The 26,104-nt window shown below is 36.8% G+C and overlaps 1 protein-coding gene across 1 annotated transcript in view; it reads left to right on the top strand.

Moving 5' to 3' along the window:
* The first annotated feature begins 1,902 nt into the window (after positions 1–1,902).
* The window catches only part of ERBB4 (erb-b2 receptor tyrosine kinase 4), an 812,545-nt gene continuing 788,343 nt past the window's right edge, over positions 1,903–26,104 (top strand). Inside the window, exons 1-2 of the mRNA XM_062197030.1 lie at positions 1,903–1,942; positions 2,604–2,755. Coding sequence (XP_062053014.1) covers positions 1,903–1,942; positions 2,604–2,755 — 192 coding nt within the window. The remainder of the gene's footprint in view (positions 1,943–2,603; positions 2,756–26,104) is intronic.

The raw sequence follows: 26,104 nt of genomic DNA, 5'->3' as shown, positions 1-26,104 counted from the left end.
TCCTGGCTGCCCCTCTTCCAGTCCAGTTCTCTGCTGTGGCCTGGGAGGGCAGTGGAGGATGGCCTGGGTGCTTGGGTCCCTACATCCGCATGGGAGACTGAGAGGAGGCACCTGGCTCCTGGCTTCGGATTGGCACAGCGCCAGCCATTGTGACAATTTGGGGGTTGAAACATCGGATGGAAGACCTTTCTCTCTGTCTCCCTCTCAGTGTCTGTAACTCTATCTGCCAAATAAATAAATAAATAAATCTTTTAAAAAAAGAGCATATATCATAACCAGAATTGCTTTTTCCTGTGTGTAATATTCTAGCAGTTACTGTCAATACTACCATTGTCTTGATGTTAATGGTAATATGACAATGTAAGACAACAGTTTGAAAATGCTGTTCTCTTGTAGCTCACTTCTCAGCCATCTCTGTACTGTATGACTTGTTCTTTCGTTCAAGATTGTAGTTCAAGTTTTATCCCAAGGATGTCTACATTCTTGGTGGCAAACTGTAGGGAAGCATGAAGCGGCGATCAGTCCCCAAGTACATTTTTGGAAAGAGGTTTGAGTAGGTGTCATACAACATGTAAGAACTTACTCCTTTGGCCAACTTATTTCCAAGAGAAGGAGAGAAATGAAATATTTATTTTGGGTGTGACATGACCTTTTAAAAATCATGCAGTCTGCTGCTGTGGAAGAAGACAGAACTGAATATTGTGGATCATTTGTGTTTTTCTTATCACTCCAGAAAGCTCTGTTCTCAAAGGCAACAAAAAATGAAGCATAGTAGGAGGGAGAAGCAGGAGTGTAGCTCAGAAGTGAAAAAGAGTTGCTTGAAAGTGATAAGCTGAGAGAAAGGAAGTCTTTGTTTTAACATTTGTTTTATGTGGATTTCAGATACAAATAGTCTGAAGATTATGTTGCTTTTCTGGAGTTGTCATAACAAAGTACCCCAGACTAAGTGGTTCAAAGCAATAGCCATTTAACCAGCTCCCATACGTTTTTAATATAAAAATATGCTACTGTTGAAAATTAAAGGAAATTATTTGTATCTCAAAATTTCAAAGTAATGAAAAACTCATCTATATAGCTATATTTTCCAGTTAAATATGATTTGATTTTTTTTTAACTTGGCCAGTTCTATTTCTCTAAATTCTTTCATAAGCTTCCCTAACATTCTCATTCAATACTCTATTATAAATCTTAGATGGGGAAATCATTCGATTTATAATAGGGTATTTCTAGAAGATATACATTTTGATAAATTCTAGATAGACTGTACAGATGTATGTTTTGTTTTTTGTTTTTATAATGCATTTCCATTGTGGTTAATGAGCTACAATGTTCTTCAGTACTTTTAAATTAAGTTATTTTTTTCCTGGAGTGTTCTTAGGCAATGGCAGGCTTTACTGTGATCCTGATTATTTGTTTAACCTTATAAAGATTTGTTTTCATTCCTCTATACAAATCACTTCTCTTGAATACACATCATGCATCATAGCTTTTTTGTAAATTCTATCTCTAACACTTGATTTTATTACTAAAGTCTCTTCTGGCATGCCTTTGAAATTTATACATTTATCTTGCCTTAAATTCAGTGTGTATTATTTAACTTACTCAAATAATATTCATTTACAATCTCTTTCCTTTAACTTTGCATACTAGTATTGCAATATTCATGATATAGTGTTTTATATTGAATAGTTTTTGCTAAAGATTATGTACAGGCAGTTACACACTATAAAAAATGATAAATAAAAATCTGATTTGTGGAAAACAGAAAAATACCTATACCCACAACACAGAAAAAAGTGTGTACTTTCATGTGCTCATATATGAACAGATTCACAAACTCCCATCAAATAGGGCAGGCTAATTTATTTTTTTTATTATCAGTGTATCATTCCTCAGGTACTCATGATTATACACAGAGATGATCTAGTTGATATCAATAAAAGTTATAATTTGCTCCATATCTCAGTATTATGTGTGAATAAGTTGTTGAATCTTATTTGTTTACTTTGTTTTTAAGACTATGGTGTTTTAGAAGTCTTATAGAGCATCCAAAGATGGTGAAAACAATCTTCATTTTCAAATTATATTTATTATCTATTGTAAAATAAGCTATTCTAATTATGTTGTAAATCTACTCAATTAGAATAGCTTATAAGACAAGATATTTTAGAAATAATATTGTTTTCACCTTCTTTTCATTTTGATGTATTTATATTTTTCATTTGATATGTTTACATTTCAGTTTATTTATATTTCTATAATAATCCTAATAGAAATAATTAAAATCATGCTTAAAGTGAAATAAAATACATTTACATACTTTGTATGATTAAGCAAATGATGTTATTTTGAGTTTTTCCTCCTTGCTATGTGTTTCTGTGGAATCTGTGCCTTCTTATTCTCTGTGATAAGCATATATAATTTAGAAACATGAAAGTGAAGGTATTTTTCATTGTGTGGGCCTATTGCTCTTAAGACATATAAAGATTTTAATTCAGAGAATTGGGATAGACTTGTAGAATAGTGAGTCTTGAGAAAGATATTATTACTGTGCATGATATATAAAGATTATATGGCTTAATATTATCTTCTTATCTTTGCAGTGTGTGCAGGCACAGAAAATAAACTGAGCTCTCTCTCAGACCTGGAGCAGCAGTACCGAGCCTTGCGCAAGTACTATGAAAACTGTGAGGTGGTCATGGGCAACCTGGAGATAACAAGCATTGAGCACAACCGGGACCTGTCCTTCCTGCGGGTAAAGCTGTTTCTCTCTTATTTCTTTTTGAGTGGATGTTGGTGTCATGATGTTTAAAGAGAGACCTGCTTACTTGTACCAGTAGCTATGCTCTTGTGCCTGACAGGAACCATGACTGTAGGCAATAGATAAGGTAAGCAACAAGAGTAACAATCTTACAATGATTGACACCCTAAAGTTAGAGCAATTTCCTAAGATTGATAAAAGTACCTGTCAGGGTGTGCATACAACCATACACAAGTCTGTCTTTTGTCTGACAGTCTGAGGACTAGGAGAGCCAGGGGACCAATCACATCAGAACTGGTGACTTAAGCCAGTCATCTCCTTTCTGCCCCTGTGGACTTTTCAGGCACTTGCATCTTACGAAAAGGAAATAAAGCTGTAACCAAAATGAGGATGATGAGGATGATGGAGATGATGATAATGATAATGATAACTACATCTATTTCAGAGAACCTGTACTTCATTTAGAGTAGATTCATAGGAAATCACAAGTACTTAGATAAGTATACACTGATACATGGATGCATATAAATGTATTTGTGTGTATATGAAGTTACCCAGAGGTAGCCTATCCTTGTGGAAACATTTAGCTCTCTCTTCTTTTTCTGATTAGGCCAGTTGTAAGTGCTGAATCTTACTTTTAAAAAAAAAAAAACTTTTGATTTATTGGAATAGGTATAGGAAAATCTGAACTTCAGAGGAACTTTGAGGTAAAGATGTAGTATTTACACAACTATGAATTTATTTTTTATAAAAGAATTTTTAAGATACAGTTAAAATAATTACATCATTGAAATGTATTTTATTTTTTCCAGTAATATTTACAAACTTCTTAGGAGCATCTGTTATAAACCAAAAGGAATATGTCCCAAATATTACTATCATAAGCTGATTAGTGGATTATAAATTACAGAGAGAATTATGATAATTTCATGAATTCTATAGTCAGATAAGTGGTATAAATGTATTTTTAAAACTGAGAGTGTGATCAGTATTTCTAGAATTAGTATCAATCTCAATAAATGAATACCTCAAAATATAAAAGACATTGTATGGCATTTATTCATTTTTCAAATGACTCATTAGAATTAAAATATTAAAAGTTTATTTTCTTTTTCAGTTGTTTGGTTGAAAAAGCTCTGTTTCTACCAGTATGTGTTAAAACTTTGTTAATAATTATGATACTTAATTATGATATATTTGTTTACAAAGGTGGGGAGTAGAAGTTGTCTGTATCCTAGATTGGGAATGCCTTAAGAGAACAGAAAACTTTTTGGGAGACTCAAGAGTACATGTAAGACCACAACACTTAGCACAGGATATATGCAAAGAAAGTTAGTAGCATTTTAGAAAAAGGAATGCAAATGGAGAAAAATGAAGTTGGAAACAGTATAAAACACTATAGAAAACGTAGCAGATACTAATTTCACATATGATGCATTCTTTTTTTTTTTTTTTTTTTTTTTGACAGGCAGAGTGGACAGTGAGAGAGAGACAGAGAGAAAGGTCTTCCTTTTGCCGTTGGTTCACCCTTCAATGGCCGCCGCAGTAGGCGCGCTGCGGCCGGTGCACCGCGCTGATCCGATGGCAGGAGCCAGGTGCTTCTCCTGGTCTCCCATGGGGTGCAGGGCCCAAGGACTTGGGCCATCCTCCACTGCACTCCCTGGCCACAGCAGAGAGCTGGCCTGGAAGAGGGGCAACCGGGACAGGATCGGTGCTTTGACCGGGACTAGAACCCGGTGTGCCGGCGCCACAAGGTAGAGGATTAGCCTAGTGAGCTGCAGCGCCGGCTGTATGATGCATTCTTTATAAGTACATCTAAGATTCTTTTTACAGATGTATGGTTTCCATGTAATTTCCACTGAAAGAATAGCTGTGTGAATTAAACAAAGGCTTGATCTGTTTGGAATTCATTCCCAGAAAAAACTGAAATTGTGACAGAATGTTCTGTTTCTGCAAATGTCCTTTCCATGGTCCCTTGGGTACCAGAGCCCAGCCATATTTGTCACATGGTTTGAATGTCAGAGCTGTGCACACATCTGAATGGAGGCAACACACTGAGATACGTATGAAGAGCAGAGCAAAAATAATACTTAAGACAAACTACAGATGTGGAACATTCATTTCTAGGTTCCAGTCTGTTTCTGAAGACTGATTACATTCCAGCTTTTTGGTTCCACAAGAAATACCTGGAATTCTAGACTAACTTTATAGTGATTTCTCCTTTTCTCTGTTAAACTAGATAAGGTTGTTTCCTTTTATTACAAAAATGTCCTGGCTGATATGAGAGAACTTCAAAAAGTTTATGGAAAATGCAGTTAATAGTTAAATTTATTTTGTCGCAAAACATTCTTGAAATCCAAGCATGGTTTGTTCATAATACACAGTTTCCATGAACTTTTTGAAGACCCTTCTTCCATCTCCCAAGGCCTCAGGAACACAGTGAAAGTGGGCCTTTGAAATTGGATTGAATATGTTTAGACAAATAATAAAAAAATACAAAACTGTATAATGTTTAGAGATACTTCCTTTAATTTTTGTTACGTAATATAAATTTTACTGCAATGTAATACATTCTTTTCAAGATGATTTTATTACAACAGACTTGATGTTTATCTCCTTCAACTCAGCGTTCTTCTAACCTTCATTTTTTTATATTTCTGTTGGAAAAAAAATCTTGTTGACTATGTTTAACATTGGACCTCTGAGGCACCACATATTTGGCTAAAAAAAGGCCCTAAAACTTATTTACTATGTACTTTATCGCCACCACAAGGTTAAGACATATATAATAGATAGCAGCAAGGCATAAAAATCACAGAATTTGTGCTGTTGGCTCATACTTTATGAACTCTTATAACAAGGCAAATTGTAGCAAGTAATGGGAATGAACTATTAAGACCTTTACCTTCATTAAAATTCCTGGAGCCTTCTGTCCTTTGTCAACCCGTGGTCTTCCTTGCTACTGCTTGCATTCAGTAGCCCAGTTGTTCTAAAGATGCCCCTGACCCATCAGCTTTCACACTTTAAATTTACTTTCTTTGTTTTATATATCCACTTTAAGCAAATAACCGTTAACTTTCAACTATGAGTAAAGCAGAGGATAATGTAGAGGATACATAAGGAGTGTTGAGATGAAGTCCCATCCATTGCTGTAATAAATGGTGATTTTTAATCTATGGCTTAATTCAGTTATTTGCTAATTGTATGGGAAATAGCATATATTAGGATCATGAACAAATAAATATATTGCACAGTTAATTCTTAGATCTGAAATATGTAGTACTAATAGCAGTAATCAAACCTCTGTATGCTGTGGTCTAAAACTCTTCAATCTTGGTGATTAGACATGTCATTTATCATTAAGCTGTGAGTGAAAATAAATCAATATATCAATAATTTTGAAAAGATTCATTCATTTATTTTGAAATCAGAGTTAGGGGTATGGGGAAGAGAGAGAAAGAGAGAGAGAGAGAGAGAGAGAGAGAGAGAGAGAGAGAGAGAGAGAGATATCTTCCTTCTGTTGGTTCACTCTCCAGATGGTTGTAATGACCAGCATTGGGCTAGGAGTCAGAAACTTCATGTGGATCTCCCACATGGTTGGCTGGGGCCCAATCACTTGGTACATCTTCTGATGCTTTTCCCAGGCCAATAGCAGGGAGCTGCACTGGAAGTGTTGCAGCCAGGACACAAACTGGAACCCAAATGGGATGCCAGCATTACAGATGATGGCTTTAATTACTCATGCCACAAGGTCAGCCACTAAAATTTTTAAAAATTACAACATTAATATTTTATAATTGGGGACAAAAGGCTATAACTTTGAAAGTGACAGAAGATTCAGTTTTTAAATTAATTTGTTTATTGATTTTTTTGGATTTTTTAAGGTAAGCAAATTTCATGTATTTCATATGTACAGATTTAGGAACATAGTGATACTTTTCACTCTACTCTCCTGCCTGCCCATGCTTACACCCTTCTTCCTCCTCTTTCCTTTCCTCTTCCATATCTTAATTTATACAATGGAGGCAAAGACTGTAAACAATCATTGAATCTCAAATGTCAATTTCACTCCTATACATTACATTTTTGTACTCTATTAGTTATCACAGATCAGGCAAAACATATGGTATCTGTCTTTTTGAGACTGGCTTTTTTAACTAAATATAATGGTTTCCAGTTGTATCCATTTTTGTTGCAAAAGACAGGATTTCATTCTTTTTGTTACGGCTGAGAAGCATTCCACATGATATATATATATATATATATATATGTGTGTGTGTGTGTGTGTGTGTGTGTGTGTGTATAAATCATCAGTTGATGAACATCTGGGTTGATTCCATATCTTAGCTGTTGTGAATTGAATTGCAGTAAACATGGGGATGCAGATAACTCTTTCATAGTCTGATTTCATTTCTTTTGGGTAAATTCCCAGGAGTGGGATTGCTGAGTTCTATGGTAGATCTATTTTCAGCTTTCAGAGGTTCCATACTGTTTTCCACAAAGGTACAAAGACTGTGCTAGTTTACATTCCCACCTGCAGTGGATTAGGGTACATTCTTCCCCGATTTCTTGCCAACAATTATTATTTGTTGATTTCTGTATGACAGCCATTCTAACTGGGTGGGGTGAAACCTCATTATGGTTTTTATTTGCATTTCCCTCATGGCATGTGATCCTCAGCATTTTGTCATGTGTATGGGATACTGCTATTAAGAGATAATTAATGATATACTCCCTCAGATAAGAAAAATTAAATGTTCTCATGAGATTGTAGTACATTTTGGAAAATGCTTTTATTGTGTATTTGACAATATGTAAAATAGATTCTGTATGTAAAAGAAAAATATATAAAACTTCTATTTTATTTTTTAAAAAATTATTTATTTGGAAGACAGAGTTACAGAGAGAGTTAGAGAAAGAGAGAGAGGTCTTCCATCCACTGGTTCATTCCCCAGATGGCCACAATGGCCAGGAGCCACGAGCTTCTTCCAGGTCTCCCTCGTGAGTGCAGGGGCTCAAGGACTTGTGCCATCCTCTACTGCTATCCCAGGCCATAGCAGACGGCTGTATCAGAAAAGGAGCAGCCGGGTGTAGAACCAGCATCCATATGGGATGTCAGCGCTTTAGGCCAGGGCTTTAACCTGATGCGCCACAGCGCTGTCCCCTGAAACTTCTGTTTTAAAGACTGGAACTTCATAGAAGTTGTGTAAATAACTCATTTTTCTGTACTAAATAAAATGTCCTATTCTTAATTTCAACTATAGCCTTGGTCTTTTAGTTAACTTAGTGTTTTATAGTGCTTTGGAACTGTCATCCTCTTTCATTAGGATATGCATGGTTTTCCCATGTATGAGGATGTTTGCTTTTTAACCATTCTCCACAGGACATGAAATTTGTCTTGCTTTTCCAGTGCTGGTAAAGGACCTATACTTTCTTTCACATATGCTCCTCTTCTGACTAATGCTAAGCATATTCAGGAAGAAAGAGAAAGCTGTAACTCGGAGACTACAGGAGGCTGCCTGGCTTGAACCTAAGACCTTAGTCTCGTTAGCCTGGTTTGGGTGTAATAAAGGCAGGAGAGATGCTTGGCAATAATGAATTTCAAGTTGCAACAGGAAACCGTACCTTGTCCTTCTTCTTAGCTATTTTCAGCGAGGATGAGCATTGAGTCAGGCTCAATATAAAATACTGAACTATTTGCATTTCAGCCCTCTTCTAGTGCTAGGCACCTTAGCATCTTACTTTCCATTGCCCTCTGGGTGTTTGAAGTAGATGACTAGAATTAAATCCACCACTTTAGGGAGATGGTTTTTCTCTGTTTGCGTTAGTTCCCTGTAGCCTCCTCTATGCCTCGGCTAAGCTATCTGCTCCATAGCATGGTTTGGCAAAACTCTTCATTGAAATGTTTGTATTTAAACATAAATGATGATTTATAGAGTACTTATTCTTTGAGATAGAAAGTGATTCATTGAATGGTTTGTTTAAATACAAGCTACCACCGCGACCTATGTTTGTTTTTTAGCTCATTAAATACTGTATAGAATGACTTATGTGGGAGTGATTGTATAGGAGAGATGAATTAGAATCAGAAAGACAAAAGTAGTCATATTTTAGAATACACAAAAATTGTAGCAGGAAAACATCACTTAAATGAAGCACCTGTGGCATAATAAAGTGGGACAACATGTATCACATTCTAATAAATACTGAAAATATAAGTCTCACATTTGTTTATTTGAAAGAGCAGTAGAGGGAGGGCTACATGGTGGGGAATAAAGAGAGAGAGGGAGAGGTGGAGAAAAAGAGAGAGAGAGAAAGAGTGTGTGTGTGTGAGAGAGAGAGAGAGAGAAAGAGAGAGAGAGAGAGAGACCTTCCATATGTTGGTTAACTCTTCAGTCTCAGGAGACAGGAACTCATCCTGGTCTCCCACATGGATATCAAGGGCCCAAGTATTTGAGCCATCTGCTGCTGCCTTCCCAGGCACATTAGCTGGGAGCTGGATCAGAAGCAGAGTAGCCAAGATTCAAACAGACACTCTGATATGGGATGTGGTTGTTGCAAATAGTGGCTTAGCCCTATGCACCACAACTGCAGCCTTCCTAACATTTTTTAAATACAGCATATATATTTCAGCTGTGCACATATCTTGATTGGATTATAAAGGAACAGCTTACAAATCTTATTTTTTTTTTCACTGCAGGAAGGGAGATGGCAATCTTCCCTGTGTATTTCACTGATTAAAACACTTTCATATGATCTAAATGATTTTCAGTGGGGAATATTTGGGTACAGTTTTTTAAATACATTTTCCATGGAAATTGATTAACTTGGTGTATTTAAACTTGGGAATCAATGTTCACAGATCTTAAACCTTTAAATCTATACTAGTTCTTATGTGGCACGTTTATTATTTGGTTATTAAAAAAAGTCTATTTTCTTTACCAGTAAAAAAATTTATAGGATGGAAAAATGTCTTGTTTGTAACTCTTAAATGGTGGAAGGGCCGACACTGTGGCATAGTGGGTAAAACCACCTCCTGCAGGGGCAGCATCCCATATGGGCACTGGTTCGAGTCCTGACTGCCCCTCTTCAGATCCACCTCTCTGTTATGGCCTGAGAAAGCAAAAGATGGCCCAAGTCCTCGGGTCCCTGCACCCACGTGGGTGACCCGGAAGAAGCTCCTGGTTCCTGGCTTTGGATTGGCGCAGCTCTGGCCATTGCAGCCATTTGGGGAGTAAACCAGCAGATGAGAGACCTCTCTATCTCTCTCTGCCTCTGCCTCTCTCTAACTTTGCCTTTCAAATAAATAAATCTTTAAAAAATTATGAGATACTGAATAAGGTTTCTATATCAAGTATTTGTATTGTTTAGTTATTTATTCTTTGAGTAGAGTAGCCTACATTTTTATTCCATGTCACTAGTAAGACAAATTGCAAGAAGGAGTTGCTAAGATCAAATACATAAAATCCACGATCATTAAGTTGAATGAAATTTCATCTTCAAGGACTGTATCAACTGAGTAAACAAGCATTAGAATAAGATAGGTTGTACTGACTTCTCTCTTTAACTTCTTTTTCTGTTTGAATTTTGTATAAAACTGTCCTTGAGATGAAATGAAACATTGTCTGTATTTAGATGGTGATCTCTTAGCTAAGTGAGATAGAGACTATGAAAAACAAAGTAGAGAGAATAGTATTGTAACACATCACATGAACCAAAGCAGACATTCTGGGTGAAGTAGAATTTTCAGTGCTTTGATATTATCTGAAAGCTGTTTCTGAGACTGTTAAACATAATACATATGTGATTTTCCTATATGTATTTATGACCGACTTCTAAATTGAAACTTGAGTTTATAGTAAACGTAATCACAGATCTTGTACTGCATTTGAGAAAGCTATGAAATTTATACTTTGACTAGGCAAGTTTGTTCTGCGGAGATTAAGTACTATTTAATGTGAAAATATTCATTGATTCAAAACTTTGATGCTGTTCATTAACCTGCTTTGTCATGATGCCTGCCCCAAGCAATCCTATGAAATAAATCTAAAGATAAAAATGTCTGTGTGCTTTATTTTAGTTACTTAAACATATTTTTAAAACTTAATCATTTACATGATAAATTAAATAAAATATCAATTAGTATTGTAGGAATATTAAAGACAATAAATAAAACAGTATCCATAATAAAGTTGTATATTTAATGGAAAATAAATATTTGAAGGCATATAAGATAATAGAAGTAAAAATAAATTAGCTTTTTAATTTCATATTTATAAACATGTAAATGTAAATGCCACTTTATAGGTTTTAGAATCAAATTAATGTAAAATATTAACTCTATACAGTGTTTCTAAGAAAATATTATTAAAAATAAAGCTACTTAATAAAAACTTATTTATTATTACTAGCAATAATTAATAATAAAACTACTTTTTAAACATTTTGAAGTCCCTGAATTGCAGTGCACTTTCCAGAAAAAAAAATACCCTTGTTGCAAATGTATTTAAATTAAAAACTAATTTATTAGAATACTGAGCAGTTGTAAAGTGTTTCTTTATATCTCTGTGGGTTCTGGTATTTAAATTGGTTTAACATGTAAGTATAAAGAATTTATAGGCTTGTCTTAATCTTAAATTGAGAAGATTCTAAGAAATATCTTTCCTTAGCATTATTTGATACTCTTTGTTCAAGGAAATTGAATGTATAGAGGTTGTTTATCTCTTAAACTTGTGAGCAACAAGGACCTTGGTTCAAAGGGAGAGAGAAAATGACATTAGTGTGTGTTTTTAAAACTGAAAAGAAGCATTTCGGCAGTGGGATACCTTTTGATTCTCAAAATGAACCCTGGAATATAATAAAAAGCTTTCGAATTATATAGCTATATACATTTTTATTTATTTTATTTTTCTCTTTAAAATAAAACATTTTGTTTGCTTTCCAAAAGCACAGAAAAATTTGATGAGCAATTTTTCATGAGACCAAATCAATTTTAAAGGTCTCCCTTCAGTTTCAGAGAGCATAATTTAAAGAGCAAAAGTGTCAAATCAAATATGGAAAGTGATGCTTGTAGACATACTGTAATTACTTCTCCTGATCTCTATTTTAAACCCGAGTATTATATTAAAATATGCAGTGAAAGGGGTACAATTAAGGTATTTGTAAATATAAGACTTTTCAAGAGCATATCTAGGAAATCTGTACCCCAAAATCAGAATATTTAATAGAATGCTGCAATAACTCCTCATACAAAGTTTGGTTTCACACAAAAGATATGGGTGCTTATCATGATGCTTGGTATCTGGTAGACCCCAGCAAGAGGTGACTCTGTGGAACCCTACTGGGATTCAGTTTTCTCTGATTTCCAGGTCAGCATGATCTGGGGGCTTCTTAGAAATTACCATGACTAAATGTGACAGTTAGGTTAACTTTCTTTTGTTATAAGCAGTGAAACTTAGGCTCAAGGGGATGAAATAAATTTTTCAGGACCATATACCTAATGGACAAACTTAAGGTTTAAATTCACTTTTTTTTTTTTTAAAGATTTATTTTATTTATTTGAAAGAGTTACAGAGAGAGGGAGAACCAGAGAGAGAGATGTCTTCCATCTGCTGGTTCATTCCCCAGATGGCCGCAATGGATGGAGCAGTGCTGATCTGAAGCCAGGAGCTTCTTCCGGGTCTCCCATGCAGGCGCAGTGGCCTAAGGAGTTGGGCCATCTTCCGCTGCTTTCCCAGGCCATAGCAGAGAACTAGATCAGAAGAGGAGTAGCTGGGACTAGAACTGGTGCCCATATGGGATGCCGGCGCTATAGGCTGGGGCTTTAACCCACTGGGCCACACTGCCGGCCCCTAAATTCACTTCTTGAACTTTTTACAGGCTTGCACTTTGTCTTCTGGCTGCCATTATTTACTAATCATTTGCTACTTAGAACAGGATTTTAGGGAAATTGATACAAGACAGGGAGATTTTTACAGGAAAAAAAAATCTTTTAGAACTATTTACTAGGTTGACTATGGTAGAAGAGAGGCTGGTAGATCTTCGCAGTTGTGTTCTGAGTAGACCCAGGATCTGTTAGTACAGGTGGCCACGGGTATGTGGAAGATCCCTCAGAGAACTTTGGAAACCATTTGTCTACTTCACTTGGACTTTATAGGCAAAATAATTAAACATCCATTCATTCAATAGATATGTATTGACTGCCAATCTTTGTACTTTGTGGAACTATGTTTTATAAAGAAATACAGAGGTAAACTAGTAAACAGTCCTTAAACCTGGTAAGTGCCAAGGTGTAGAAGGTGAATGCCAGGAACACCTCTAATTCCATGAGAACAAGAAGTGTGTCCTAGTTGTCTATATCCCTATTCACTCTATTTTTTTACTGAATTCACAGATGGTGGGACAAGAAGAGAGATGAGAAAATGGAAAAATATTTGTTAGTGACACAAGGGGAAAAGATTTGAGCCACAGAAGAAACAGGAAAGTGGTTTGGATATGAAAGTTGAAAATAGAGGGTCAAATAGTGGTGAAACTTTAAGACATGACAGGATATTAATAAAGTATAGCAAGCCTAGTGGCAAGAAGGAAGTATTAATTAGGAGGAATTTAATTGTATGAGTATGATGTTATTTTAAAATTCAAAGAATTATATTGAGGGCAGCCTGGGAGGTGCTTGCAGTGGCAATTGAAAGCAAGGGATGTATTCAGTGCTCATTGCTAGGACCTGGGAAGGACTTAATGACTAACTGAATACAGAGGCTGAGTGAGCCAGAAGAATAAAGAGATTCTGAGATCTCAAATGTAGGCAGTTGGGCAGATGTGTTGTCCTGGCTCTAGTGCAGAGAAAGGAAGAAAAGTTGTTTCCAAGGATAGCCGATGGCAGCCTTCTTGAGTTGCTCTTAGTTTTTCATGAAGACGCCTCGTTGGACAGGTGCTTTGTTTCCCAAATACAGAACACTGTCGGGGCTTAGTCATATCAGGTGGGAGGGTAGCCAGAGAACAAAAGTGTTGGCAAAGCATTTATCACTATAACTTTCCTTTTGCATAGAGTAGATAAATACTACATGTATTTCAAGTTTCATGATCAGATTCAACCACAAGAAGTTAAGCTTGGAAAATGAGATTATATGCCTTTTTTTGTGCAATGAGTTTGGTTGTCATTCCAAGAAATGGAATCCCCTGAAAAGTTTGACTTAACCTTTTGTTTGCTGAATGCGATTACAGCATATCTAGAATCAGGATGAGCAGTTTCATTTTTATTGCAGGAACTGGTAATTAAATTCACAGATAATGCCACTTTGGCAAATTCCATTTGTGTTTCTCTTCTTATCTTGTTAACTAATGCCACAGATGTCAATGGCCTGCGTCTTTGTTGGGTATGTTGTCCTCACTTCCCATTCTGTGTTAGTGAGGCAGTAGCAACATGGACTGCCCCACTACTCCTCTTGAGGTTGGCTGTTGTAGAAATGTCAACACTCGTGGGTCAGCAATGTAATATCCTTTTTGAGGAAACAGAGGACACAAGTTACATAGTGTGGTGCCTATGATGGGGCTCTCCAACATATGGAGGAATATGGTAATAGAAGTCAAATCATGAAAGGAACAAGCTTAGCAGAGAACCACACCATAGGAATGCATATCCTGGGACAGGATGTATGTGTATGAGCCAAGAGGAAGTCAAGAATATAGGAATATGTTAATGACTAACACATGTATTATGGCTCCTACAGTGTTTTGTTTTCCAAGTGCCTTAGATTTTTAAAAATCTTTTGCATAGATAGAAACATAAATCTTGAATGCCTCCATTTAAGAAATATAAGGTGATTAATTAGAATTAAATCTCAGTCTTCTTCAAATCAAGGGAGGAGGACAATTCTCCACTTTTTGAAGACAAGAGTTTCAAAGAATTTTGCATGAAAGTTTTGACTACCAGATTGTGTGACCATAGGCAATTTATTTAAAGTCACTGTGGTCAGGGCCATGTTGTAGTACAGCACGTTAAGTTGCTGCCTATGACACTGGCATCCTATATGAGGGCTGTTTCTGGTCCCAGCTGTTGTACTTCTGGTCCAGCTCCCTCCCTGCTAATGTGCCCAGAAAGCAGCAGAAAATGGCCCAAGTGTTTCGGCCCCTACCACCCACTTTGGAGAACTTTGTGGAGTTCCAGGCTTCTGGCTTCAGCCTGATCAAGTCCCAGCAATTGCAGCAATTTGGGGAGTGAGCCAGCAAATGGACGATCTCTCCCTCTCTGTCTCTCCTCTCCCTTTAATACTGCTATGCAAATAAATATAATTATTAATATTAAAGAAATATAACACAATTTTTCCTTAGAATCTTAGTATTTATTTAGAATTTTTTTTTTAATTGAGAGATTCTCATTGCCCCCATAAAGCAGTGCGGCAATTTCATTTCAGTAAGAGGCACTGGGGATCAGAAAGAGTAGCTGACTTGTTTGGAGTAATGCATTGCTGACTGGCAGAACTTAAATTTGGGACATATTGAAGAGTGTTACTTAAGAACTCATAACAAAGTTTAACTTTACAGATAATTAAACTAATTTCATGGCCTCTGCACCTTCATTATAGAACTCAGACCTTCTTTGCAGCTTACAAAAAGGGAAACTTTAAGTTGTTGCAATGTGTTTTAAAATATATAAGTATATATATATACACACACACATATATATATATATATATATACACATTATTTATTAGTAGTATTAAATTGGTTAATCATGTCTTCTTTCCTAGTCTCCTGTTTCCCAAAATGTGCTCAGGAAAACACCATGTCTCCTGATAGCACAAATGTTGCTAAAGGGATAGTCAGTTCAGTTGTCTGTAAGCTGTTGAGGACGAATTCAACAACTTTCTCAGACTACATTTGGACTATTATGTTCAGATAAAGGCACTACATTTCAGACAAAATTGACTGACTAGAGTTTGTCTCTAATAGGCAGTTAGGGACAATATGTTTCCAGAGAGTCATGTCCCAAAGTAACAGTTGAAAGAAGTGAGTGCGTTGACCCTGGTGAGGAGAGTACTAAAGAGAATCATGGTAGTTGTTTCCAGAGACTTAAGGGACTCTCACAGAGAAGGGAGACGCCTAGTTTTGAGTTTTTTTCAGAGGACAGAATTAGGCAGAAGTCAAAAGGAAGCAAATTTTGGCTTAAAATAGAGATTTGTTGAACAATTAGAGCATTCTGTCAATATAATAGGGTGCCTGTTAGATGAGGAAAATGGACAGGAACTCTTAGTGTAACACCTTATATGATGCAGGGGCCATTGGCACCAAAAAGCAGTACAAAAAAAGATAAAATTAAAGAGCTTGGTCCTGTGTAGACACCGACTCAATGTTAGTTCTCTTTTCTGCCCTGTTTCTTATATATTTGAGAAAATCCAATGATATTGTCGTTATTATAGAGAAAAGGACAAAAAGTCTTCCAAGGTCAAAAGGCAAGAAAGAGAGCATAGCTTGGCCTTGAATCTACATGTCTTTAGCCTAAACCTCTCATCCATTCTACTGTGCCTGTCATCTCCACTGTAGAAATCTGGCCTCTTACCAATGTGGCTACTCATCCAAAAGACTAGGATAGGAAGGACAAGATTTCATGCATGTGGTAGATAGTAGTTAAAAAATTCTAAACTCCTTTTATTCTTTCGGACTCTTCCATTTTCTTGGAGGGTGAGGCTACTTCCTCAGCAGATGTTCTGTGCAATTCAATTATATTTTGACTTCTTTAAAAAGGGTAACATTTCTATCCTTCTAATTATAGATTCTTTGAAGTGCTTGGGAGTAGCTAAATACACTTCCAGAATCAATGTCTTACCCAGAATCTCACTCCTACCCATCTTTACAATTTTATTTTCCTATGGCATTTGTTAGGTTTATTGAACAGGGATTTGGAGAATTGTAAGTTGCAGTAAAGGAAATATTGTCATGGTCCCTGAAAACACGACTTACCTTTCTCTTTTAAAAAAACTTCATTCCTTTTGTCTTGAATGCTTGTCATTTATTAGTCTCTTGTTAAATGCTATGATGCACGAGTGCTTTGTTTTAGGAAGGTTAAACCTTATTAACCAAGATCACAATGTTTACATTTTGTCTTGAGTAAAATTCGTTGACATTTCCCTGATCTCTCCTCTAATGGTTTCACTCATTGAATGCCACAAGGAGAAGCTTCTGTATCTACTCTCTGAGCTGCTTTTGCTGTATACTGCATATAAGTCTCATAACACTCTTTTTCATGCTGTGTCTTATTCTTTCTTGCCTAAAATATGCATATTCACAACTCAATTCTGCCATAGTGCTTATCTCAACTAGCTAATGGGAAAACAGAAAGCCTAGATTTTATGCTCTCTAACTGATAGTAATATGGAAAAAATATTTAACTTTAGAGTTTCCTATTTTCTTTTGTTACAAGGAAACATCACATTAGAACAATGTTATATGACTTTATTTGACTTCAAAATACTTTCATTGTTGTATTCACATGCAACTCCATTATTATTTTTATTGAAACACTTTCTGCATAAGCCTATGAATTTTAAATCAAATTCAGTGTTATAGCCAAAATAACAATTCAGTATTTCTACCATAGTTACAAAATAGTAAAATACAAATGCAAAAAAAAGAAAAGAGTGCTAAAGCCTTAGAGTCTGAAATTTTGTGTATTTCTCTTATAGAAAAAAAGAAAAAAGAATGAGAAGGTAAAAGTTGGTAAAAGTATAGAAACACAACACTGAGAGGGCCTTAGTTGTCATTGGAGGTTAGAACTTTCATACATTCAGTGCTATTTGATGTACTTTCTTTCTTTTTTTAAGATTTATTTATTTATTTGAAAGGAGTGGCAGAGGCAGAGAGAGAGAGAGAGAGAGAGAGAGAGAGAGGTCTTCCATCTGCGGGTTCACTCCCCAAATGGTTGCAATGGACAGAGCTGGGCCAATCTTGAAGCCAGGAGACTACAGCTTCTGCCAGGTCTCACACACAGGTGCAGGAGCCCAAGGACTTGGACTATTCTGTACTACATTCCCAGGCCATAGCAGAGAGCTGGTTCAGAAGTGGAGCAGCACCCATAAGGGATGTTGACACTATAGGCTGTGGCTTTACCCACTATGCTACAGCACCAGCCCCTTAATGTACTTTCTTTAACTTAAGCTTCTGACTCAAGTGTTTGCAATAATCCACACAAGGAATATGATCTCAGTGACACTTTGTTCCTTAATCTATAAACTACAAAGTGTTTCTAATAGTTGATGACTCTGGATTTTTCCTATCAGTTTTACTGTGAAGTTTAGATTTTAGGAAATTTTACTGAACAAGGTACATTTTGGAGCCAGTAGCATTTCCAGCTGTCAACTAATTTTAGTTTTTAAGGAATTTCCAAATGGAACACTCCAAGCCTTGTTTTTTTTAATAGCATGTTTTGAAAGAATAAGGACTTTGATGTCTGATAAATTCTATAGAGGTGACCTCAAACAAATTCCTTAATTTTTTCAACCTCAGTTCTACTTTGGGATAAGAATGCCAACATTCAGGAGTCAACTGCAATGATAATATGTAAAGAATCTTTGCTCGTGATGATTATTTAACAGAATTTCAAAAATATACTTCTTTTCCCAACTTTGAAATAAAAATATATTTAGCAAAGTGAAAATCTACTTGACTTCTACTTCCAAACAATCTTGATATCATAAGAAATGTGAAAGTGCTTATATGAGATTTTAGGAATTCATTATAGTGTTATGATTTGGACCATGGGCTCTAGTGCCACATGTCAGCAGGGTGGGGTGAGTCTACAATTATAAGAAGAATGCCAGGGGCCAGTGCCATGGCTCACTTGGTTAATCCTCAGCCTGCGGTGCCGACATCCCATATGAGTGCCAGGTTCTAGTCCTGGTTGCTTGTCTTCCAGTCCAGGTCTCTAGGAAGGCAGTGGAGGGTGGCCTGGGCACCTGCACCCGCATGGGAGACCTGGAAGAAGCTCCTGGCTTTGGATTGGCGTAGCTCCGGCCGTAGCGGCCATTTGGGGAGTGAACCAATGGACGGAAGACCTTTCTCTCTCTCTCTCTCACTGTCTAACTCTAGCTGTCCAAAAAAAAAAAAAAAAAAAAAAAAAAAAGAAGAAGAAGAAGAAGAAGAAGAAGAAGAAGAAGAATGCTGGCTGGTGCTGTGGCTTAGAGGGTTAAAGCCCTGACCTGCAGTGCTGGCACCCCATGTGGGCACCGGTTTGAGTCCCAGCTGTTCTACTTCCAATCCAGCTCTCTGCTATGGCCTGGGAAAGCAGTAGAAGATGGCCCAAGTCCTTGTGCCCTTGTACCTGCATAGGAGACCTGGAAGAAGCTTCTGGCTCCTGGCTTCAAATTGGCCCAACTCCGGCCATTGTGGGCACTGGGGAGTGGACCAGCGGATGGAAGACCTCTCTTTTTCTCTCTGTCAAAAAAAAAATCTTTTTTTTAAAAGGAAGAATGAAGTTGGACTAGTTATTTAACCTGTATGGATTTATTAATAACACCTAATTTTTGTGTTGTCACAACTGTTAAATGAGGTAATTAGCTTGGGGAGTAAACCAGCAGATGGATTATTCTCTCTCTCTCTCTCACTTTCTCTCTCTCTCTCTGTGTCTCCCCTTATCTATCTCAGTCACTCAGCCTTTCAAATAAATAAATAAGTCTTTTTTAATATATAATAAAATAATTTTCAGAGAAAAAAGTTCTAGAAATACTATCATTGAATTATCCTTCCAATGCAGAAACAAAAGTTTCTTTAAAATAAAAATATCAGAACCTTAAAAAGAAAAACAAAAACCACTTCATATCAATTTGATGTATAAGCATAGATTATAAAAATGTTAAGGTATACGTGATTTCAATTGAAGATTTCATTAAGATTGAAAAGTATTCCCCATTCTCTTATGTCCTGTATAATATTTATGGCATGTGAATCATTTAGTTGAGACCATTAATCTTATTGGTTTAACAAGAGAAACCTGGGGTCCCACTATCTTGTTTACACTTAGTTACATAGTTGATTAGAAACTGTTGTTTCTCCAAGTTAAATTTATATTGCATATGCTTCATACCTTCCCATTTTCCCTGCAACTGGTTGATGCCCACAAACATTAATTAATTAATAACTTCTAGTTAATAAATGACACCAAGTAACTTAAGCTTAAAAAACTTAAATCCTAAAAAGAAATTATATAAATTATAATTTCAGAATATAGATTATTTTGAAGAGTAGTTCTCAGTATAGTGACTTTGAAATATTTAATTTAAATGAATTTATTTTCATTTTATCAGAAAGGCGGGAGAAAGGAGGAGGAGAGAGGGAGAGAGAGAAAGTAATACCCAGAGATCTTCCAACTCCTGGTTCAATTCCCAAATGCACACAATAGCTGGGGCTGGATCAGACTGAAGACAGGAGCCAGGAACTCTATCTGGTCTCTGATTTGGGTAGCAGGGGCCAAGTATTTGACCTATCCTCTGCTTCCTCCCGGGATGTGCTTTATATCAGGAAGGTGGATAGCAAGCAGCGTAGCCAGGACTTGAACCAGGCTTTTCGATATAGGATGAGTGTGTCCCAAATGGTGACTTAGCTGCTGCATCAAATGCCCGCCCTGAAATATTTATCTGTTTAGAAGTAAAGTAGCCAGCATTCAGGCTTATTACAGTAGCTCAGGCCTCCAGTATTCCTATTCAACAGTCGTGTTTTGTTCTTAGAGAAAACACAAAAAGAAGACATAGGAAAAAAAAAAAAGTGCAGCCAATAACAAGACATCTTAGAGGAAACTGAGAAGAAGGGAAAATGAAAAAAGGGGGAAAGAAAAGGGAAGAAGCCAAGGAAAGGAGGCAGACAAGAGAATCAGAATAGAGTTCTCCTCAGGGATTTTCCATTGTATCTTTTTGGGGGAGAAGGCAATCAAGGTCCTCCAGGCTGTGCTACCCTGATCTTTCCCCTGGGTAACTCTGCTTTTATCAGTTCTCTATCTGGAGTTTTTATTTATTTATTTATTTACTTGACAGGAAGAGTTAGAGACAGTGAGAGAGAAAGAGAGAAAGGTCTTCCTTCCATTGGTTCACTCCCCAAATGCGGAGCTGCACTGATCCAAAGCCAGGAGCCAGGTGCTTCTTCCTGGTCTCCCATGCAGGTGCAGGTACCCAAGCACTTGGGCCATCCTCCACTGCCTTCCCGGGCCACAGCAGAGAGCTGGACTGGAAGAGGAACAAGCAGGACTAGAAACCAGCGCCCATATGGGAGGAGGATTAACCAAGTGAGCCATGGCACTGGCCCCCAATTCTCTATGTGGAGTTTTTAAAATAAGGTTTTAGTTGAAAAAGAGAGCTTTTCAGCTAAAGTTGGCAAACATCTAAAGTCTGTGTCAGCAATTGCCTGGTGGGCTGTGTTGGCTGGAATTCTGGGTAATGATGGTAGGGGACACAGTTCACTGGTGTCACACCACCACATTCATCAGTCAGTGCGGAAAGTGAGTCTGCACAGGTCTCGGTTCCGAACCTTGGTGTTAACTTAGAACCTTGGGTCATTGCCAGGCCATATTGTTCTTTATCGATTGCATTAGAGGATGTGTCAACTCTGTTTCGTTGAAGAAGCCGTAAAACAAATTTTCCACAGATGCAATTATTTTAAATCTTCCCTTCCTAACAAAGAGCATGAGGAGGACAGAAAAGGGACTGATCACCAGCAGCTTTATTTATCTTCCTTGACCAAGGCAAGATGTCATCATTGTGCAGGTTGATGGTCAGAATCAGGTTCTGGGGTTAAGCTTGATTAAGATAAATAGCTTGATAGCTGCATACCACTAAAAGATAAAGTTTTATCTGTGTGTTTAAGTATATCATAAATAATGAAGAAAGTGTGGGAAAATTTACCTGTAATCTAAATATATTTAATAAGCTAGAATTTTCAATTCTCACGGCAGAGGAAATGAACCATCCAGGAAAAATATCGGTCAAATTTTAGGGAAGAAAATGTATAGTAAAGTTTAAATGTAAATTAAAATAGATTTAAAAAGAAAAGCCAAACGACCCAAGTTAAAAAAAAATCCCTTTACTTGTTTTTTAAAAGAAATATTAATTTTTCATTGTAGCTTTATGTCAAACTTAGATCTTGTGTATCTATAACACCAAATAATTATTCCCAATAAATATTGCTTTATACACATACTGTATTTTATTATAAACGGCATGGTAAATTTCATATGAATTGTGCATTTACTGTTTTAATTTATATTATTAGCCAAGCATATATAGAATGGTACTGCAACATTACAATATTTGTTTTCTAAGTAAGTAAAAATATGCCATAAGCACACATACTGCAAATTAGGTTAACATAGAACAACATATGCTGCTATGTTCCAGGCACTGTATTAGCTGATAGGGATAAAAAGACAAACAAGACCAGTTCTTTGAACTTCAAGACCTCACAGTGCAAGGGGAAAAACAAAAATTGTTCAACTTGTGGTGTTTCAATGAGATACAATACAAGTCAAATAGAACTGTAAGCAAAATGGTTGGCAAGCATAACACTGGGTTAGGACAAATCTAAAAATATGAATAGAAATAATGACATGGTTTAGTCCTTACTTCATTGCTTTTCTAATACAAAGCAAATCTCACTTTGTTGAACTACTTTGCATTGACTAATTCCTTACTATTTCTTCAGAACCATTCATTCCTGGAAAATGAACAATGACTTGCTTTCAGCAACAGTATTCACCTCTCTTTTGCATTGTACCTAAAAAGCCATATGTAGTCAAACACTGTACTTTCATAAAATATATTTTTTCAATAATGACACTGAATTTAACAATATTTTACAGGTCTTTAACTTTCAGAAAATAGTGGGTCCATATTTTTCAAAATGGAAGTCTCTTTTTAATTTAATAAAATGAAAAGGAACACTATAAAAAGAAATAAAGTTGTGGAACAGAGAATAGACAGTCTTTCCCCCCTTTCTAACCAACCACTCTATTCTCTTTGAAACTCAGAAATATCTTTTTTGGTGTGTATATATAAAAGAGGAAAACACATTGGTCAAAAACTAGATATACCATAATTAGAAAACATGCACAGGGTTTTGAAGATTTAGTAAGTGCAAAATAATATATCTCATTTATATTTTTGTTTCAGTTGTATATTCAAATATATCTAGTATATATTATTTAATTAAATTAATTGATCTTACCTGCTTTTTGACTTTTTAAAAGGTAGATGGTAGACAATGTCATATGCAGCTTGTGTTGCTGACTTATATTTTAGTAGACAGTGCTGATTTAGAAGGTAAAGATTCCTCAAAATGATAGCTTCTAGATGAAAGATGTCCAAGTAAGCGTTATCTATTGTATAATTGAATAGATGGATGGGAGAATGTATGGATAAAAAGATAGTTTGATAATTGATAATTGAAATTGAATCTTGATGTGAATGGGATGGGTGAGGGAGCGGGAGATGGGATGGTTGTGGGTAGGAGGGAGGTTATGGGGGGAAAAAGCTGCTATAATCCATAAGCTGTGCTTTGGAAATTTATTTTTATTAAATAAAGGTTAAAAAAAAAAAAAAACGGTGGGCCGGTGCCGTGGCTTAACAGGCTAATCCTCTGCCTTGCGGCGCTGGCACACCGGGTTCTAGTCCCGGATGGGGCACCGGATTCTATCCCGGTTGCCCCTCTTCCAGGCCAGCTCTCTGCTATGGCCCGGGAAGGCAGTGGAGGATGGCCCAAGTCCTGGGGCCCTGCACCCGCATGGGAGACCAAGAGAAGCACCTGGCTCCTGGCTTCAGATTAGCAAGATGCGCCGGCCGCAGCGGCCATTGGAGGGTGAACCAACGGCAAAAAGGAAGACCCTTCTCACTGTCTCTCTCTCTCACTATCCACTCTGCCTGTCAAAAACAAACAAACAAACAAAAACAAAAAAACAAAAAAAAAACAGGGGGATGACAGAAGCATTGACATCCCACATGGGCGCTGGTTCTAGTCCCAGCTGCTCCTCTTCCAATCCAGCTGTCTGCTATGGCCTGAGAAAGAAGTAGAAGATGGCCCAAGTCCTTTGGTCCTTGCACCCACATGGGAAGACCTGTAGGAAGCTCCTGGCTCCTGGCTTCAGATCGGCGCAGCTCCAGCCATTGCAGCCATCTGGGGAGTGAACCAGAGGATGAAAGAACTCTCTCTGTGTCTACCTCTCTCTGTAACTCTGTCTTTCGAATAAATAAATCTAAAAAAAAAAAAGATTATGACCTGATGTTTTTCTGTTTCTAAATGTTATCAATTTTCTCCAAGAAGGCAATAAAGAAGTTCAAGTAAAAGAGTTCTGGGCACATAATTAATTGAAGAATGGAATTATCATAACTTGGAAATATTACAAAGGAACTAATACATTGGGAAAGCAGATATTTTGCCATCACAAAAAAAAAAAAAAGAAGTGACCCTCAAGGATAAGGGTGGCGATGGGAAAGAGGGGGCTTGTGGTGAGGTAGGCAGGGAAGCAAGTTTGCTGATGAACTTCCAGGAGGAAAGGACATTTTTTACCATGTTTTTGTGACTGTTGCAACCATGTTCATGAAAAACTATCAAGGGGATTCTTTTTTCTTAAAGGAATAAAAGAAATGAAAATTGTGGACTATGGGTAGTGTTTAGTGATCTTTGGTAAGAGATTTCTGATTTAACTAACATTTAATTACAGTGTATAATTTTCAGGGCAGAAAATAAGCATTTTCAGATTTCTTTCTATTTTTTGAATTTTTTTTTTTTAATTTTTGACAGGCAGAGTGGACAGTGAGAGAGAGACAGAGATAAAGGTCTTCCTTTACCATTGGTTCACCCTCCAATGGCTGCCGTGGCTGGTGCGCTGCGGCCAGCGCATCGCGCTGATCTGAAGCCAGGAGCCAGGTGCTTCTCCTGGTCTCCTGTGGGGTGCAGGGCCCAAGCACTTGGGCCATCCTCCACTGCACTCCCGGGCCACAGCAGAGAGCTGGCCTGGAAGAGGGGCAACCGGGACAGAATCCGGTGCCCCGACTGGGACTAGAACCCGGTGTGCCGGCGCCGCAAGGTGGAGGATTAGCCTGTTGAGCCACGGCTCCGGCTCTTTCTATTATTTTAACATTGTTTTATTTATAAAATGTGTACAGATTTCATATACATATTTAAGAGCATAATGATATTTTAATTCTTATAGACCTGGACTTCTTAGAATATTATTTATCTGGGGATATATTGATTATTTTTGTGGTATGCATATTCCATTAGTAACATAGCCTAATGCTTTCTTTTTCAAGAAGGTTGCAATCTTTGACACATGAAAGTAGTTTATTTATTTATAGAAAATTTTGACTTTTCTATGTCAAAATTAATTTGAGTAAAAATATATGTTTTTATCATCTTAAATTTATTTACTTTATTTGAGAGGCCGAGAGAAAAAGAGGCAGAGACAGTGGCAGACAGACAGCTACTATCTACTATTTCACTATCCAAATTCCCACAATCTTTAGGGCTGCAGCTTTGTTGGGTTGGAGCCAGGATCTGAGAACTAAATCTGTATCTCACATGTGAGTGGCTCAAATACTCAAGCCATCACCTACTGCTTTCCAGGGTGTGCGTTAATAAGAAGCCAGGTTCGGGAGCATATCTGGTGTACAAACCAGGGTGTTCTCTTATGGGATGTTGGCATCCCAACTGGCATCTTAACCATCAGGCCAAATGCCTGCTTCATATGTTTTTCCTAATCTAAATGTATAATATTATAGCAAAGCCATGTGTAGTTTTATTTTTAAATTTATTTATACAGTAATTGTATTTTGAGTGCCTACCATGTGCCACCCACTGAGATGTTCTTTTTATTTTTCAAATTTTATTCTATACATTTCATTTCTGTCCTTCAACGATATTAATGATTGTTAAGTTAGCATTTCATATGTAGGTTTTACATGTGGAAAAAATGCTGATTTCCTAACAGGCTCGCCAGTCAAGGACTGGTCCCTTGGCTCTAAATAAATCTAGATAAACAAATAGTTATTAAAAATTGACTCACCCACACATCTCATACACAACATCACTAAAATGTCAGCAGATTTTTAAATACTATGATTACCAATGCAAATATATCCACTTACCTGTGACTTACAATAAGCAGAGTAAACAAAAAGCAAAATCTCCTGAGAACAGCAACCCTCTAGAACTCTGCATTAATGACTCTAAAGGTCTTAAGACCTAGTTATCTAAATGCTTAAAAGGTTGTTGGCATTTGATCAAGACTCATGTTTTTGGTAAAATCTTTTCAACACCCCACTCAAGCAGAATAATTGGCCCCTACTGCTTGCAGTATTGACTTATTTC

This window comes from Lepus europaeus, chromosome 1 (assembly GCF_033115175.1).
Source record: "Lepus europaeus isolate LE1 chromosome 1, mLepTim1.pri, whole genome shotgun sequence".
Taxonomy (NCBI): domain Eukaryota; kingdom Metazoa; phylum Chordata; class Mammalia; order Lagomorpha; family Leporidae; genus Lepus; species Lepus europaeus.
Note: the sequence above shows the minus strand (reverse complement) of the source record. Positions and strands in the feature narration are given on the sequence as shown.